Source organism: Panthera pardus, unplaced genomic scaffold, assembly GCF_024362965.1.
Source record: "Panthera pardus isolate Hobbes unplaced genomic scaffold, ASM2436296v1 HiC_scaffold_3, whole genome shotgun sequence".
Classification (NCBI taxonomy): Eukaryota; Metazoa; Chordata; class Mammalia; order Carnivora; family Felidae; genus Panthera; species Panthera pardus.
The window spans coordinates 53,489,460-53,507,966 of NW_026526876.1; the positions used below are offsets into that span (position 1 = coordinate 53,489,460).

Here is an 18,507-nt window from a genome sequence, read left to right on the forward strand (position 1 = left end):
TTTATTTTATTTTATTTTATTTTATTTTATTTTATTTTATTTTATTTTATTATTTCTTTTAAAGTTTATTTTGAGAGACGCAGAGATAGTGTGACTAGGGGAGGGGCAGAGAGAGAGAGAGGGAAAGAGAGAGAGATAGAGAATCCCAAGCAGGCTCCACACCATCAGTGCACAGCCTGATGTGGGGCTCGAACTCACGAAACCGTGAGATCATGACCTGAGCTGAAACTGAGAGTCAGATGCTTAACCGACTGAGCCACCCAGGCACCCCACCTCAGAGCTCTTTTAAATTACTCCCCACAGTATGGTACTGTAGTCAGGTTTTAAAGAGAATGTAGCCAAAGCTGAATTCACTGAGCCAGTGTTTTCAGTCAGTGCATTGGGTCTTTCAACTTACCAGGCCCTCCATAGTCTCAGGGCCTTGAGTGTGGGAGCCAGGTGCAAGAGCCCAGTTTCTAGCTGTGGGAGCACTTGCAGTGGGAAGGGGACCTCATTCTCTCTGCTGAGGCAAACACCACCAAGGACCATAGGCTGGGTGTTGGGCTGAGGCATCTGGTGGTAGGTACTAGGACAGGGGAGGGGACTGGGACTCTCACACATGAATGGTAAACAATGGCCAGGTTAATACTCCTACACTCAAACATCTGTTGACGAGGATATCCAGAACTATGTTCCTAGGCCAAACCTCGGGCTCATCGTTCACAGAAGCGTGCCTGATGGAGCAGGGCTGACGAATGTCTCTAAGCTTCCAGAACCCAGCCCACAACTGCTGAGGAAGCCACACAGCTAGCTGTGTACAAGTGGGAACCTCCGTGTCTACTTTAAAGTGCTTATCTGCTTGTGGGTCCTTGCTTTTGTGTGTCTCTGACCCCGCCTTCTGGCTACCCAAGCTGAAGAGGGGAAGCTGAATAGGCCGAGGTCCACACTGCTGCCTCTGCTCCAGCTAGGATGTGGCTCTTCCACACTCTGCTCTACATGACCAGTAAGTCAGCCTCACCCCCTGCCCTGAGAGACTGCTGTGCCCTCAGCACAGCCTGTGTGTCTAAATGGGGCTCACTCAGAGCCAGAAGTCAGAGAAAGTGGGGAATCCCTCAGGGAGGTACTCTTGCTTGCTGGATCCCCAGCCTTGCTCAGAAGGGCTTCTGAAGCTATTGACGGTGCCAACAGCCTGTGGCTTCAGATTCCAGAGCTCTGCCGCCCTGTTCCTCCTCCAGCCAGCCTCCCCTCCCTGCCCTGGGCTTTCTCTCTACAGCACCCCTTACGGGTGGGTCCCTGGGTCTGTGTGAGTTTGTTCTGAGCATGGAGGTTGATGATGCCCATCCTGCCCAGTAGAGCACCCTCTTCCATCACAGATGGGTTCAGCTGAGGAGGGTGAGGGCCCTGTGAGAAGGTGAGCATGGAGGAGAGACGGGGGCAGGTGTCTGTGTGGCAGAAGGCGAATGTACTGGGAGAGTCTGCTTCCTGTTTCTGATGTTAGGGCCGGTATGAGAACCTGTGTGTGGACAGAGGGGGCCACTTCCTTTTCTCCCGGATTGGGGGTCCCATTTCTAGGAGACCATGGAAACCACTTGGGGCAAGCCAAGCCATGAGCCGGCAACTGCCCAGATGGCCTCGGTTGAGATTCAACATGGTCAGTGAGCCCCTGGAGGCCGCTCAGATCAAGCCAGGGTGGTCCAGCCTAGTGATCTGGACAAGCTTCCCCAGGGGTCTCCTGCATTGGGCAGAAACTTGACAGAAGAATGAGATGGACATCAGGCAGATACAGTTTCAAGGCTCTTGGGAGCCTGAGTTCTCCCTGAAGGATGGGCAGGGGCAAGCAAGTGAGTACTAGACAGTGTCTGAGAAAGCTGAATCCGTTGTTGGAGGGAGCTCAAAATTAGCATCTAGCCGGGGGCCAGGTCACCAGGAGGCAGGCCAAACATGTAGGGCACGGCACCAGCAAAGCGTACATTTTTGGACACATTTTCATATTTGATGTTCAAAATAGTCATTATGAAAAGGTCGAAACTTTGTTGAACTTCCGTTTCCTTATTTTACAGTTTAGACTTCTCTTTATTTTCAGTCACATAGTGCGGAGAAAATCTCACACTTTTTATGGCATATGGCTTTGATGCCCCATCACCAAGTACGTCTGAAAAAGGTGCTTAGACTAGACTCTGGGTCCCAGAGAGGTGCAGTGACTGTCGGGGGTTACAAGCAAGTACCAGTAGAAATGGGGCTCAAGCTCAGGCCTCTGTCCTGCCTCCCAAATTCTAGACTACCCAATGGCCTGGGATGCTAACCCTGGCATCATTTGGGGCTCCTGCTAGTCTCTGTTTCCTGTGGCCTAAGGCATGACCAGCCATTGCCCCAGCACCTTTTTCAGTAATGTCAATCCAGGAGACATTTATCAAAGCCCTTCTGGGGCCTAGACAGTCTCCAGGCCAATGGACAGCAGAGAGCAAGATGGAGCAGGCTTGCAATGAGGTCACTGAGCCCTCAGCTTGGCTAAGCTAAGGAAAGGGTGTAAGAGCAAGGCCCCAGTGGCTCCAGTCTGAGTGGGAGAAATAAAGCTGTGACAGTTCTGCTCTGAGCTGTGAGGTGGGATGGAGGGATGGACCAATCCTGAAGAGCTTCCTGGAGGAGGTGAGACTGGTGCTGAGTCTTAAGGGCTGGGGAGAGTCTGAGAAATTGACGAGGAGATGCAGCGAAGGTGGGAGGGACCCCTCAGACTATGACTCCAGGTCCAGGCTGGGCCTCTCTAGGCTGGGGAGAATCCAGACTGTTCCTGGCCTGACCCTGACCTTCCACCCTTCCCAAGCCACCCACAGTGGTGTCCACTTCTCATCTGTGGGAGCAGATGAGATAGTATCAGTTATCAAAGAGTTTTCTAGTCAGGAACAGATACACAGACACACTGTGATGCTGGAGCTACCCATACCCACACCCCTAGCCCCATCTCATCCTGCTACCATGCAGCCTGCTATCCCCAGGTTAGTTTTTACACTTGAGCCATTCTGTGACCCCAGCCACTTAACTTCTCTTCCCTGGGTCACCTTACAATGGTGAAGAAGGAGCCAGAAGTCTAGGGCCCGCTGTGCTGTCGCACCAACTTCAGGCTGAGGCCTGTGGCCCTGCTGGGCCTTTGTGGGGGGTTGGGAAGGTGTCAGTCCTGGTTCTGCCCCAGGAACACCCCTATATTTGTGTGCAATTACATAATGACAAACCTTGGTTGTTAGGGATGGGGGACCGCGGTGTCCAATGTGGCCCTGAGGATGGAGGAGGTCTTTGGCAAGTATAGAGTGCTGGAGTGAGGCGGGGGGTGTTTCTGTGTAGAAACAGTATGGACAAAGATGGGGAGTGTGAGGAGTCTGTTCAGGAAGATGCAGGGCAAGGCTTGAGTGAGAGCAGAAGGCTCTCTGCTCTGACATTGTCTATCCTGCACCCCCTACCCCTAGCCAGAACATGCTGAGCCCTGGGGGTGAGCGTGTACCAATCCCTGTCCTGGGTCCCCTGTGTGAAGAGAGAGTCGGCTGCACTCACACACAGAGAAACCTCTAGCCCCAGCCAGCAGATCCATTGAGGATTCCTTCAGGTCTCCCGCGTGGGGGATGGGTAAAGGGCATTGCAAGCAGAGGAAAAACATCTGCGAAGTGCGGTGTTTGTGGACAAGCCAGGTGTGGACTGTAGGCCACTTGGGAACCAGATGTCTCCAACGTTGGCTGGGAGGTCGGCTTATAGGGTATATATGGGGGGCATGTGGGGCAGTCAGGCTGGAGAGGTCCAGGGTGCTGGTGGGCAGTGTGGAGGGCCAGAGTACCAGGCTAAGGGAGCTTAGACCTCACCCAGAGGGGAACGGGAAGCCACAGCAGATCTTGAGCAGGGTGGCAACAGTGAGACTTGCACGTTGGGAGGTGGAGTCCTGGAGAAAGGCGAGACGATGAGGCTCCTGTGTGAAAGACTGGTGTGGGTGGGTGGGTTGAAAGTGAGCTCCTCTGTGGGACAGGCACCTTGCAGGCGGCTCTGAGGCAAGAGCTTCCCCAAGGCCCTTCTGGGTGTCCTGAGTGGCGGGTCAGGACACCTGACTCTAGTCCCAGTTCTACAGCCAGCTCCTAGTATAAATTTGGGCAAATCATTCCCCCTGGGCCTGAGTTTGCTAAACAGAGACTAGTGGCGTGAGAATGTGTATTTAAAATGCCCAGTGTGTTGGGGGAAGATAGATGGTTGAGGGGGAAGCGATGCTGGCTGACAGGATGGAGGGAGGGTCTTATTCTGACTCAGAAGGCCTATGTGGCTGGAGACAGCTCAGGGGAGGCAGCCTTGTGGGTAGTGTGGTGACAGACACTGGTTTGGCTGGGCTCTCATGTCTGACAGCACACAAGAGGGGCTTGAGATGGAGGGTAAGGCTGTCAGAGGGAGCATGACAGGCCCTCCCTTGTGGCTTTACGCTGACGTCAGCGCCCACACTGGGCCTCCGGTGTGTCAGACACTGGGCAGGCATTGCCCTATTTGCTCTGCACAGCACAGCCCTCTATCACAGATGGGGAAGCAGGTGAGGTGACAAGCCCAAGGTCCTTAAGTAACTCGGTGGCAAAGCAAGATTTGAACACAGGACCGTCTCCCTCTGGGACCCATGCTATTTTTTCTGTTTCAGTAGGAAAGGAAGCAGTTGCCTGATCTAGGGACAGCCCAAGCAAAAGTAAAATGCCAGGGGCCTGGAGGGAGTCTGCTCTAGCAAGGTGGCCTACGGCTGGCAGATCCTAGGCACCAGCCAGCTCTCAGGGTGGGTGCTGGTAACTGGGAAAGCTCAGTGAATATGGTGCTGCCCTCCACACACGTTCTCGTGCCACTGTGCCTGCACAGGAGGTTCTCGCTGACCTCATTACCAACTGTCTAACCCAGAGCTCTGCCCAGGCTCAGTGAGCTGCTGGCACAGCTGGGAGCTGTGCCCAGCTTCTGGGACCATTTGTGACCCTCTTGTCTGTTTAACAACCCCTCAGTGCCTCCAGCTTTTACTAAAGCTTTTGGAATTAGGCAGACCTGGGCCCTAGACACAAGTATTCAATCTGCTGATGGGCCACAAGCAAATAATTCAACTTCTCTGAGCCTCAGCACCCAGTGTGGTGCCTGGAAGGAATCAGGTGCTCCGGGAGGGTAGCTGTGATTGGTCTCCTCCCCTTTCCCACCCCTCAGGGTTCTTGCTCCACGATCCCTCAGTTGAAAACAGCAAAAATGGGGACAGGGGTGGGGTGGGGAACAGGAATCTCTGACCTACTCTGACAGTTCCAGGACACCTCTTCTGGGCCCGGCCCTGTGCTGAACCGGGCTTTGTGGTTAGGGGGTTGTCATGGATGACTCAGATTAGGTCACATTTTGGGGGGAGACAGACTTAATCACAGATCACTCTGACCTAGACAGGACTTAGTCAGAGCCAGACAGAGACACTGTGGGATGTGGTGGGGGCTCAGGGACCAGTGAGTTACTCTGGCTGAGGATCTGGATTAGTGCCTGAGCAGGTCCCCAAAGACGGGGCAGAGGTGAGAGCAAGGAAGGCATGCGGGCAGAGGGAACTGCTTGTGCAAAGGCCCAGAGGTGGGAGGTATGGGGATGGTGTTCAGGGAGTGAGGTGTAGAGGAGCTTGAAGCGGCTGGAGAGCAGACCTGGCAGAAGGGGCACTGGGCTGGGCAGGGAGATGCCGCAGATGCCCAGGTGAGGAGACTGGACTTACCTCAGGGGTTTCAAACCATGTCTATCAGTTACACGGTAAAACGGGAAAGAAAGCCTCCTAATCACTCCTTGCAAGAAGAAGCTGCTCGTTCTTACTTTTTAATTCTCTCCTACTCAGTTTGCTTACCCTAACCTGCCTGACCAACAAACACAGGGCTTGGTGTAAAATGAGCCAAGGAGCCTGAGCCCAATCCTCCTGTATTCACAGAGAACAGTGCTCCCCATTCCCCACGTAGGGTCTTGATCTAGAACCCTTGAGGATCCATGGGTTGGCTACAGAGGTGCCTGTGAGCCCTGTTCACTCATCTAGCACGCACTAGGTGTAGGCCACCTACCAGGCCCTGGGATGACATGATGAACAAGGCTGACGCCCAGTCTTTGCCCTCAGAGGGGCTCACCGGTGGTGGGAGAAAGAGTCACAGGCAATAAATAAACAAGGAGATAAGCAGGAGAGTTTCAGTTTGTGATCGAAGGTTTGCAGGGGTACAGAGGGCCCAGATAGGGGTCTGGAGGTCAGGAAGGCCTCTTGGAGGAGTTGAATGGTGAAGATGGCAAGGCAGGAGATCACCTCGGAGTAGAGCAGAGCTAAGACTTGGGCATAGATACAGCTGGGTGGGTGGGGAAGGCTCTGATGCTCTCATCCCATTCTCAAAGTGATCCATGGCCCCCAGACAGGGAACAGCTTGCAGTCTGGTCGTGTTTTATGCATTGTACTTTGGGTGATGGCAGGGAGGACACGAATAACAGCTGCGGGTAACTTGGGATGTAGGTTTGTTCATTCACTGCTGCTGCTGTTTTTTTTTAACCCCACTCTGCCCCCATTCATTCAGTGGTCTCATGAAGAGAATCCTCAGGGAAATTTTTTGTTTTGTTTTTTTTTCTGCTTCCCCGGGATAAGTTTTTCCCTCTGATTTTGTGGACACTGTGAGTAATATAGCTTATCATCTTCATCCTTACTTTGGCTTCAAGGAAGTTTATCCATTTATACAGTTTTTCAAGAAATCATTTTATTTTTATTTTTATTTATTTTTATTTTTTTTTAACGTTTATTTATTTTTGAGACAGAGAGAGACAGAGCATGAACAGGGGAGGGGCAGAGAGAGAGGGAGACACAGAATCTGAAACAGGCTCCAGGCTCTGAGCTGTCAGCACAGAGCCCGACGCGGGGCTCGAACCCACGAACTGTGAGATCATGACCTGAGCCGAAGTCGGACGCTTAACCGACTGAGCCACCCAGGCGCCCCAAAATTAGTTTTATCTTAATGCATTGTATGCTTTTATGAGTTGCCACAAATCATTCTGGGCAAGGCCGAGGTATAAAGGGAACGAAATAAAGTACAGATGGCTGCTTTGTGCGGGTTCAGGGAGAGGGCCTGGGAATTGAGAAATGAGAGCTCAAACACTGCCCTCTCACATTGTGCCACCTACTTGAGCCTCTGGAAGGTGACTTTTGAACAAAATTTGAAGCATGTACAAAAGCAGAGGAAATAACAGTCACAAACTCAATATACCATTGCCCAGATAGACCGTCACACTGGCTGCATTATTTCACTATCCCTTTTGGTTTCCTTGAAAGCTGTGCTGCTCAAACTTGGTGTTGTGACCAGCAGTCTGGCATCACTGAGGATCTCATTAGACGAGGCTCTCAGTCCCACTCCTGATCCACTGAATCAGAATCTGTATTTTAATAAGAAACTTGGGTGATTCACTAGCACTTTAATGTTTCCGAAACATTATTTTAAGGCAAACCCAAAAAACCATTGTGTCGTTTCACCCCTAAGTACTTCAGTGCAGGTTTCTGAGCTGTGTGGTTATTTTCTCACATAGCCACAATGTTTTTTTAATCACCTAACAAAGTTAAAAATAATTTTGAGGTATTATCTAATGCCCAGTCCACATTCAAATCTTCCTGTCTCCATTTATCTTTTTATTAACAATAAGTTTGTTCAAGTCAAGATCCAAACGAGGTCCACATTACATTTGGTTGTTGTGCCTCTCTTAGTCTAGAGTGGCCCCCTTGCCAATTTTTTGGTTTGTGTGTCTTTTTGAAGTCTTTCCTTTACTGCAGATCTTGGTCACTTTTCTTATAGAACAGCTTCATTCAGGGTTTGTGTGTTTCCTCCTTTTGGTGCAGTTTGTCTTCTATCCCCTGAATTTCCCAAAACCTGGATGTTGGTGGCAATGACTTCATTAAATTCAGGTTTAACTGTTTTGGCAAACACACTCTAAAACTTTCGGGGGGTTGTGACATACTTCCTTCCTGGATTTATCTCACTCCCCCCTTTTTGTTTCTTTTGCCAAAGTATTTTAAAGACTTGCTACTCAAAATGTGGTCTGAGGACCAGCAGCGTGGGCATCACTTGGGAGCTTGTTAGGAACACAGAGTCTAGGGCTCCTATAATCTTCCTGTGGTATCACACTCAGAGGGACATATGTCTGAGGACCCAGTATTCCTGGGGACATTAAGATTGACTGGTGGGCTCAGGTGGTGTCAGTCTAATTGTAAAGTTTTCTACCAAACTTTCTTCTACTAGTTTCATCCATTGATGGTCATGGCCTGAATTAATTATTGTATAATGGCTTGCCAAGTTGTGTTTTTATGATTCTATTATTCTTCCCACATCAACTAGAACTATTTGGTGATCCTGAAATTCAATTTATATAGGGAAGACAAGAAAACTACTTAATATTTTCCTTTTAGTAAACAATTTTCAGAGTAAAGGGATGGTTGCCCTCATTACTTCCAATGCTAACCAATGCAGTTTTAAAATTTTTGGTTTTTTTTCTCTCTCCAAAATATTATTATTAACGTATAGAATGTTTATATATTCGTGTGTTTCAGAAACTTGCGATTATTTTTTTATATAAACTTTTTTGAATTACACAATACAATGGACAAATTCAGATTAGTGAATTTTCAAATTAAACCAAATCCATGCCACTAACACCCATTTCAAGAAACAGAGTATGACTAACAGCCCAGAAATACCCTTTATCACTCCCTCCGGTCATTCATTACCTTACCCCCAAGGGTAACACTCTCCTAACTTTCAATAGCATAGATTAGTTTGCCTGTTTTCAACTTTGTATAACTGGAATTATACGATACGATCTGGTTTGTTCCTAGTCTTTCACCCAACACTGTGTTTTTTGAAATGCAGCCACCTTGTTGTAGGTTATTTTCACTGCTGTAGAGTATTCCATTGGTGACTATTCAGTTTATGCTCAACTTGAGTTGATGCTCTCAAATGGTTTCCTAAAGGGGTTGTACTGACTTACATTCTTACCAGCAGTATCTCACCAGTAGAGTTCTAGTTGCTCCCAATCAGTGTCAACTCTTGGTATTGGGTTTTGTTTTGTTTTATTTTGTTTTTTTTCATTTAACCATTCTGGTAGTTGTGTGGTGGTATTATATGGTGGTTCTAATTTGCCTTTCTCTGAAGTCTAATGAGTGCCTTTTCATTTGATTACTAGCCATTGGATAATCTCTTGTGAAACGTCTTTCTGTTAGCTTACATGCATTTTCCTTATTGATCTATAGGAATCTTATACATATTCTGATAATCTTTTGTCAGATATTTGTGTTGCAAATATCTCTTCTCACTCTGTCTTGCCTCTATTCCCTTAATGGTGTCTTTTGATAAACAGAAGTTCTTAAGTTTAATGAAGATCTGTCTATCAGTTATTTCCTTTACATTAGTGTGTTTTGTGTCCTGTTGAAAAAAATATTTGTCTACCCCAGGGTCCTTCATTTTCCCTTAAAAACTTTATTGTTTCATTTTTCACATTTAGATATACAGTCTATCTAAATTCACATTTCAGCCCATCAAGAACTTTTGTGTGTGTGTGATCGTGTGAGAATAGTCAAGATGAATTTTTTTCAATATTGATATTCCAGTGACCCAGCACCTTTTATTTAAAAGATCATTCTTTCCTCTCTGTTCTTCACTGTCACTTTTGTCATAAAACAGGTGATCATATGTGTTTGTACTCTCTGTTCCACTGGTCTATCTGCCTGTCTGGTGCTAGTATAATTCTGTCTTGACTATAACTTTGTAATGTCTTGATGAATAATAGTGTAATGTTATCAAGTCCTACAAGTTTGTTATTCTCCCTTAAGAGTGCCAGACTATTCTTGCCTTGTGCAATTTCATATAAATTTTTAATTGGCTTGTTAACACCCCCCCCCCAATAATTTGCTGAGATTTTGATTAGGATTCTATTGAAGCTATAGATCAATAGAGTGGTAACTGACAACAATTATTGAGTCTTAACTTCATGAACATGATCTATTCCTCCATGTATCTAGATCTTTAATATCTCCTAATCTTTTATAGTTTTCAGCATGGAGGTTTTACATATCTTTAAGTAGACTTATTTTTAAGCATTTGATATTTCTATCTTTTGTTAATGACATCTTTAAAAATTGTTCACTCTTTATTTGATCATTGATAGTGTATAGAAGTACAGTGGTTCTTCATATATTGCCTCTGTATCCAGTAACCTTGCTAAAAAGGCTCTTGTTAATTCTCAGTGTTTGTAGATCTGTTGGATTTCTCAGTGTACTTAATAGTTTCACCTGCCAATAATGACAGTTTTATTTTTTCCTTTTTAATCTCTATGCTCCATTTTTTCCCCCTTTTCTCACTGCTCTAAGTCCTCCAGTAAAATGTTGAGTAAAAGTGGTGAGAGTAGTCATCCCTGTCTCAATCCTGATTTTAGGGAAAGATTTTAATAACACACCAATAAGAATGATGTTTGCTGACGGTTTTTTGTGGATATTCTTGATAAGATTATATAAATTCCTTCTATTCTGATTTACTATGATTTTTGTAAATCACAGAGCAGTATTGGATTTTATCAAATGCCTTTTTCTTGCTTCTATCATAATGATCATATGATTTTTTTCCTGTTAATGTGAAAAAGAAATAAATTATTATCAAATGTCAAACCACCCTTGCATTCCTGAAAAAACTCCACTCGGTTGTGATGTATTATGATTTTTATATGTCACCGGATTTGATTTGCTAATATTTGGTTAGGATTCCTACATCTGTGTTCAAGAGAGATCATCAATTGTCCTTCCTTGTACGGCTCCTGTCAGACTTTTTCTGATTTTTGTTTGTTTGTTTTTTAAGTCTTTGCTCTTGTCAGGTTTTAATATCAATGTTAGGGCACCTGGGTGGCTCAGTCGGTTAAGCATCCGACTCTTGATTTTGGCTCAGGTCATGATCTCACAGTTTGTGGGATAGAGCCCCGTGTCAGGCTCTGCACTGAGAGTGCAGAGTCTGCTTGGGATTCTCTCTCTGTCCTCACTCAAAATAAATAAATAAATAAACATTTAAAACATATATCAATGTTATTCTCGTCCTGTAAAATGATTGGAAAGTATTCCCTCAATTCTTTTCTTTGGAATAGTTTGTGTAAGTTTGGTATTTCTTCTCTAAATGTTTGGAAGAGTTCACAGTGAAGCTATCTGGGTTGGAATTCTTCCTAAGATTTTTAATAATGGGATTTACTTTTTTTGATACAAGATTATTCAGCTTGCATTTCTTTCATCAGTTGTGGTAAATCTTTATCTCAAGGAATTTGTCTATTACAACAAAATTGTGAAGTATAGTGGCATAAAGTTGTGTATACTATCCTCATTATTTCTTAATGTCTTAGGATCTATTCTGATGGCTTCTTTTTCATTCATGTTGGTAACTTGTGTGTTCTCTCTTTTTTTCTTGACAATGTTGCTAAGAGTTTATCGGTTTCATTAAGCTTTTTTAAAAGTAAACTTTTGCTTTGTTGATTTCTCTACTCTAAGTTAGTTTTCTATTTCATTGATACATACTCATATCTTTATTCCTGTACTTTCTTTGGGTTTGATTTACTATTCTTTTACCTTTTTGAGATGGAAGTGTAGATCATTGATTTTAGCTTTTTGTCTTTTTTAACATTGGCACTTAAGGCTGCACATTTCCTCTGAGCACTGCCTTAACTGTTTCCCACAAGTTTTGATTTGTCATATCTTAATTATCACTAAAAAATATCCATGGCGATTTCATTTTTGACTTATGCAGACGTGCATTGCTTGATTTCTGAGAAGTTCAAGTTATTATAGTTTTCTTTTGTTATTGGCTTCTAGTTTAATTCCAGTGTAGTCAGAGAACCTATTCTGAATTACTTCAATGCATTGAAATTTATTGAGGCTTGCTTTTTGACCTTTCATATATATTTGATTTGGGTAAATGTTTCATGTGCATTTGAAAAAATGTTTCTTTTACCATTGTTAGGTACAGTGTTCTGTTAGTTGTGATATTCAGATCTTCTATATCATTATTGATACTTTAATGTGCTTTTGTAGCTTGATGAAAGATTTGTTAAAGCATTAAAGTCTCCCATTTTGGTTGTGGATTTTTGTATTTTTAATTCAGTCAATTTTTTTTAATTTTTTTTTTAATTTTTTTTAACGTTTTTTATTTATTTTTGAGACAGAGAGAGGCAGAGCATGAACGGGGGAGGGGCAGAGAGAGAGGGAGACACAGAATCGGAAGCAGGCTCCAGGCTCTGAGCCATCAGCCCAGAGGCCGACGCGGGGCTCGAACTCACGGACCGCGAGATCGTGACCTGAGCTGAAGTCGGCCGCTTAACCGACTGAGCCACCCAGGCGCCCCATTCAGTCAATTTTTAAAATATATTTTGAAGTGATGTTAATGGAGACATATAGATTTTAAATTTATATCTTCTTGGTGAATGAAGAACAGCATATTTATATGTATATATTTCTTTCTCTTCCTTACTTAAAAGTCCGTTAACGTATCCTTTGCCTAATGATTTTTATTTGTTTTTAACGTCTGTGCTGCTAAGTGAAAAGTCATTAATTGGAAAAACTATTTCCATCAATTTCATTGGAAAAACTGTGGTTCATTCCATCTAGCTCAATATACCCAAACAGTTTTTACTGATGGAAAAATTTATTAGCTGGCCGATAAAACAAGTTTATACCAAAAAAATTAATTTGAATATAAAATATAATTTACATATACAACTTACTGTAATAAAAGTTTACTGTCCTCATTAAGAGAGGAAATGAAGACTTGATGAGTAGTGGAGGATAATTGTGAGGGAGTCATTATTGAGAAGGTACATTTCTCATTCACCATTTCTTCACTGTTTCTTCAGTCTTTTGGGTACTCGTGGTTATCTTGCATTCAAACTACCTTTAAAAATAAAGTTATAGCACATTGGGGCACCTGGGTGGCTCAGTCGGTTAAGCGTCCAGCTTCGGCTTAGGTCATGATCTTGTGGTTCGTGAGTTCAAGCCCAACATCGGGGTCTGTGCTGACAGCTCTGAGCCTGGAACCTGCTTCGGATTCTGTGTCTCCCTCTCTCTCTGACCCTTCCCTACTCATGCTCTGTCTCTCTCTCTGTCTCTGTCTCTCTCTCTCAAAAAGAAATAAACATTAAAAAAATGTTTAAATATAGTTATAGCACAGAAAACATACCTTGAGGGAAAAATAAATGCTAAACCTGAAAGCACTTCAAAATACATGGCATAGTTTGTACATTTTAACAGACTGCAGAATCACAGAAGCTACACCCCTTCAGCCGTCTCAGTTGGCTTGTACATGCTAAACAAGACATTTTGAATTTATCCAAACAAGATGAGCAGTTCACATTTGTTTCCTATGAATTGTGGGGCTAAAAACTGCTTTACTAAGTAAATTAGTGAGTATGTTTTTGCATGAATGTGTGATGTCAGAACATCATTCTTATGGCATGTTTATGTGGTATATTTAGGAATGAAAAAGTCGTTATGCCATCATTAAAAAAGAGTGTTTTCCAAAAAGCTTTTTTTCCCCCAAAACGTTGTTCATTGAACAGTAATTGAACAGATAAGTTCTGTACACTCAACTTCACCTTGCCCTTTTTCTCTGTAAATATACATTAGAGTTTTTACGGTGGAGTGTCATAGTCAGGACATACTTTTAAAATCTCTCTGGCAGTTGATATGGGGAGGTTGTATCCAGAGGGACAAGACTTGGAAAAGAAAGGTCAGGAGACTAATGAACATATCCAAGCGGGAGACAATGTGGTCAGTAGGGCAGAACTGAGTCCCAGCTGAGGCCCAAATGCATATGGGAATTCTGAGAATGATAAAGGTGATACTGCAGATCTGTGGGGATAAGACGAGCCATTCAAGGAAAAATGTTGAGACAATTTCAATTGTGGGGAGAAAGGGTAAAAGCTGGATCCCTCTTTCACTCTGTACACAAAAATAGAGTGCAGATCAATCAAAGATTCAAGTATAAGAAGTGAAACAAAACCCTCCAAAATACAGACAAAAACATGAGTGAACTTAAAAAAAAATAATCGCTGAATGGGGAAGCATGACATAAAACTGAAGAGTCATAAAAGAAAAATAACTTGACTACGTATAAATTCTAGATGTGGGAAAAGATACCTACATCAAATAGCTAAGTGTGAAGTATTATCTTGAACACATTGGTAATTTTTTCTGATTCAAAACGCTCTTGCAAATTAATAAGAAAGCAATATGTCCTACAAATGGATAATGTATATGAATAGGCAGTAAACAACTTAAAATAAGGGACTCGGCCTCATTCAGAATTAAAAAAAGATATTTTGGAACAAAATGATAAGAAACTCTTTCAAAACAAGGATGGTCTGCACACACCTCAAGCAGTGCTGTGAGGAAACAGGCCTTCTCCTCTTCTGTTGTTGTGGTATGAATTGGCACAACCTCTGAGGTTGGGGGCAATCTGTGAATATCAGTTTTTCCCCAAAACTTTTTAGTGAAAAATTTCAAGTATACAGAAAAGTTGAAATAATTGTACGGTGGAAAACTATATGCCACACTTAGATTTTACAGTTGTCAACATTTCGTTATATTTGCAACATCACACAGACACATATGTAAACATATATCTATATATCCATCTGCATATATCCATCTATCCATCCATCAAGCCACGTTACATTTTGATGCATTCCAAAGTAAATTGCAGAGGTTGGTACACTTCATCCCTAAATGCTTCCGCATACCTATCAACCAGAGGTCAATGTTTGTTTCTCGTTCTTTTTTGAGGGAAAATTTATATTCGGTGAAAGTCACAAGTTTTAAGTTGACCATTCAGTGTGTTTTTGACAAACGCACACACCTTCGTCATCCAAATTCTTATCAAGACCTAGGGTGTTTCCATAAGCCTACAGAGTTTCTTCCTGTCCCTTCCCAGTTAAGCCACATCCCTTTACCCCCAGGAAATATTTTTTATTATAGATTAGCTTTGCTGGTTCTAGAACATCATGTAAATGGAATTAGACAGTACTCTTTTATGTAAAGCTTCTTTCAGTCAGCATAATGATTTTTGTGATTCACCCATCTTGTCGTGTGTGTCAATCGCTCATTTCTTTTTACTCCTGAGTAGTATTCCATTGTGTGACTCTACCAGTTAGTTTATCCCTTCCCCAGTTGATGGACATTTGGGTTGTTTCCACTCGGGAACTATTACACGTAAAGCTTCTGTAAACATTCTTGTACATGTTTGAGGACATGTTTTCTCCTGGGTCATCTGATGGGGCCTCATAGACAGAATGAATGTATATCCTAGCCCTAGGGCTCATAGTCTATTTGAACTTTGGTACAAGACACTGTCATGAGTATATGCTATCTGACAGGTACAGAAAGTGCACAGTGGGAGGTGTGAGAAGGTGGGAAGTACTTCTAGGAGAGAACCAGGGAAGGCTTGCTGCAGGAGGGGCCTTGGTGCTGACATAGTAGGAGGATCAGGAGCTCTGGGTCAGACATGCCTGCACTCCTGTCCTATTCCCATAGGGAAAAGGTCCTGGGGAATCTCATTTTTCTCATCTGTAAAATGGGGATGATGACACCACCAGATGTGACAGAATGATGGGAGTCAAAGGGCCAGCCATGGCTTTAACAGACATCTCTTAAATGTCCCTCTAGGGGCGCCTGAGTGGCTCAGTCAGTTAAGCGTCTGACTTCAGCTCAGGTCATGATCTCACAGTTTGTGAGTTCGAGCCCCATGTCAGGCTCTGTGCTGACAGCTCAGAGCCCGGAGCCTGCTTCAGATTCTAGGTCTCCTCCTCTTTCTGCCCCTCCCCTGCTCATGCTCTGTGTCTGTCTCTCAATAATAAATAAACGTTAAAAATTAAAAAAAAAAAATGTCCCTCTGTTCTCCACAGGCCTTGTTCCTCTGGTGGCCTTCAATGTGGATGTGGCCCGGACCTGGGTGACTCCTGAGGGAGGCGTACCCTACGTGCTCAACGCCCTTCTGCACCAAGACTCCAGCACCAACCGGACCTGGTGAGCAGGGCCTGGCAGATGGGAGGCATAATTGAGGGGGCCTCTGGGGAGCCTGAAAAAGCTGCCGAGGAGGCCTTGGCATCCCTCCCCCAGTTTAGGGACAACCTCCCTTCACCTACAGAGGGTGTGCAGGAGAGAGGCTGTGAGCACCAGACCAATCCTTGCCCTCTTCACTGCCGGGGGTGGGAGAATGACCTCAAAACTAGTTTAAAATAAAATTTCTTAAGGCTCTTTTATCTCTTACAGAAGTAACACATGCTCAGTATATAAACTTTGGACAGTGACAAAAATATCAAAGAAAAAATGGAAAATATGAGGCAGCAGGGAACGTGGTTCAGGGGCAGGCTGTGAATCTCAGCCATGGGTCAGTGACAACTTTTCTCTGTATTTGTAGCAAGGTGCTCAACCCATAGCCTCAGTTTCTTATCTTTACGGGGGTAGAGATTTCTCTACCTTACAGGGTTGTTGCAAAGACTATTTGCATTAATGCACATAAAGGGTTTAGCACAGTTTCTGGCCGAAATCAAGCTCACTAAACATTGCTTTATGTTTTTTTAAAATCTCATCTATACCCACCCAGTAGATAAGCCACCAATTTTAAACATGAGAAAATTCTACTGGTGAGGATGTGGGGACGTGTGGGACTGTAAATTGATATAACCAACCTGGAGAATAGTTTTACCATATCTAGTAATGTTGAAGATGCCTTTGACCCGGCCATTCCACTCACAGACACCAACCTTAAAGATATGAACGGGCACATGTAAGGGTATTTATCGTAGCATTTCTTGGAATAGTGAAAGACTGGAAATGTTCCTCATTAGGTAAATGGAAGAAATAAGTTATGAATCATATACAATGCAATATTAGAAGTAGGTCAAATGAATGAAATGAGCATAGTGGTTGAATCAACCCTGAAACATAAGATAAAAAAAGGCAAGTTGTGGGATTATATATACCATGGTCATTTACTCAGCAAATATTCGTATGGAGCACCTACTATGTGCCTAGCCCTAAAGAGGCCCTGAAAGCTCACAGCAGTGAGCAAAGTAGACAAAAATTCTTTGGCTCGGGGAAGATAGACAATAAACAAGCAAGCAAAATACGTGTTGTATCGGATGGTGATAGTGGTGAGATGGTAATGTAGAAGCATGTCTTTAGTTTTTTCCCTTATTGTCACCAAAATGACCTTTAGAGCTGCTTTGTTTTGAAGCCAGGATCCAGTCAAGGTTCCCGTGTCACATACTGTTGTGTCTCTTTATTCTTTTAATCTAGGGCAATTTTTCCTTTCCTTTTTGTTCATAATGGTTATATGGCTTTCTCTGTGCTTGCTCTGTGACCCAGCCATGCTCATGCCCTGCCTCAGGCGAGTCCCTTCCCCCTCCCCTCTGCTTTGCTTCTAGTCATTGGTCAAGGGTTTCCTTCTTGCACAGCACACATGAACCTTGAGCCTCGCATCTAGATGGGCTTGGGGCAGAGCCAGATGAGGTGCTCAAGGTTTCTGGCTGAGCAGAGCTCCCCATCTTCCTGAGCTGAGCAGAGCAGAAGCTCTGTTTGGTGGAGCGTGGGTGGGCAGTAGCAACTCTTGAGGTGGCCTTATAGCCCTGGGACTTGGGCCATGACCCTGCCAGCCTAGCAGGCTTGGACCGCTTGCTGGACTGTAGTTTCCTCATTGTACAGCAAAGAGGCTGGTGACCATGTAAATGGTGAAGGCAGGGACATTTTGTTCGTTCATTCATTCATTCATTCATTCAGCAAGTATTTATGGAGCATCTACTCAATGACAGGCCAAGTGTGAGGATAAGATAGTGAAACAGGCATAGTCCCTGCTCTCATGGAACTCCCTGGCTCCTGGAGGAGACAGACAAGGCAGGCAGTGACAAGGGGTGTGATGGCTGCTCTGGTGGAGATGTCCAGGACGCTTTGGAGACATAGAGGCAGGCGTACCCTTCAGCCACAGGGTGTGCATCAACACTGGGACCGAGGGGATGAGTAGGAATTAGTGTGAGAAGGCTGGGGAGGGGGATATCCCAACTGAGAGCAGTGTGGCCAGAAGCCTGGAAATTAGCCTGAGCAAAGTCAAGGAACAGAAAATGGCAGGTGGTTGAAGCTGAGTGTAATGAGCATTAGGTTGGGAGAAGTGGGTAGTGCCTTGTTGCCTGGGCATCAAGGGTTTGAGGAGCCAGGAAGCTTTGAAGCAGGGAGGGGAGGTGAGAAGGTTGTTAGCAAGTTTTTGGCTGCAGGAAGATGAATTAAAGGTTGCTGTTTGTTGTCTTTTGTTTTGGTAAAATTTTATGGACATTTGCCACACAGAAAAATGCACCCATCATAAGCCTGTAGGCCAGTGAATGTTGGCAAAGTGAACCACCTATGTAAGTAGCACCCAGATGAAGAAGCAGAACATTACCAGCCTCACCTAAGCCCTCTGTAGCCTGGTGCTCCCTTCCAGGTACATCCCCTGCCAA

General features: G+C 44.3%; 1 protein-coding gene across 1 annotated transcript in view; it reads left to right on the forward strand.

The window, feature by feature from the left end:
* ITGAE (integrin subunit alpha E) overlaps positions 1-18,507 on the forward strand; it is a 72,618-nt gene that overhangs the window by 9,156 nt on the left and 44,955 nt on the right. Inside the window, exon 2 of the mRNA XM_053892556.1 lies at positions 15,922-16,042. Within this exon, the coding sequence (XP_053748531.1) occupies positions 15,922-16,042 (121 nt within the window). The remainder of the gene's footprint in view (positions 1-15,921; positions 16,043-18,507) is intronic.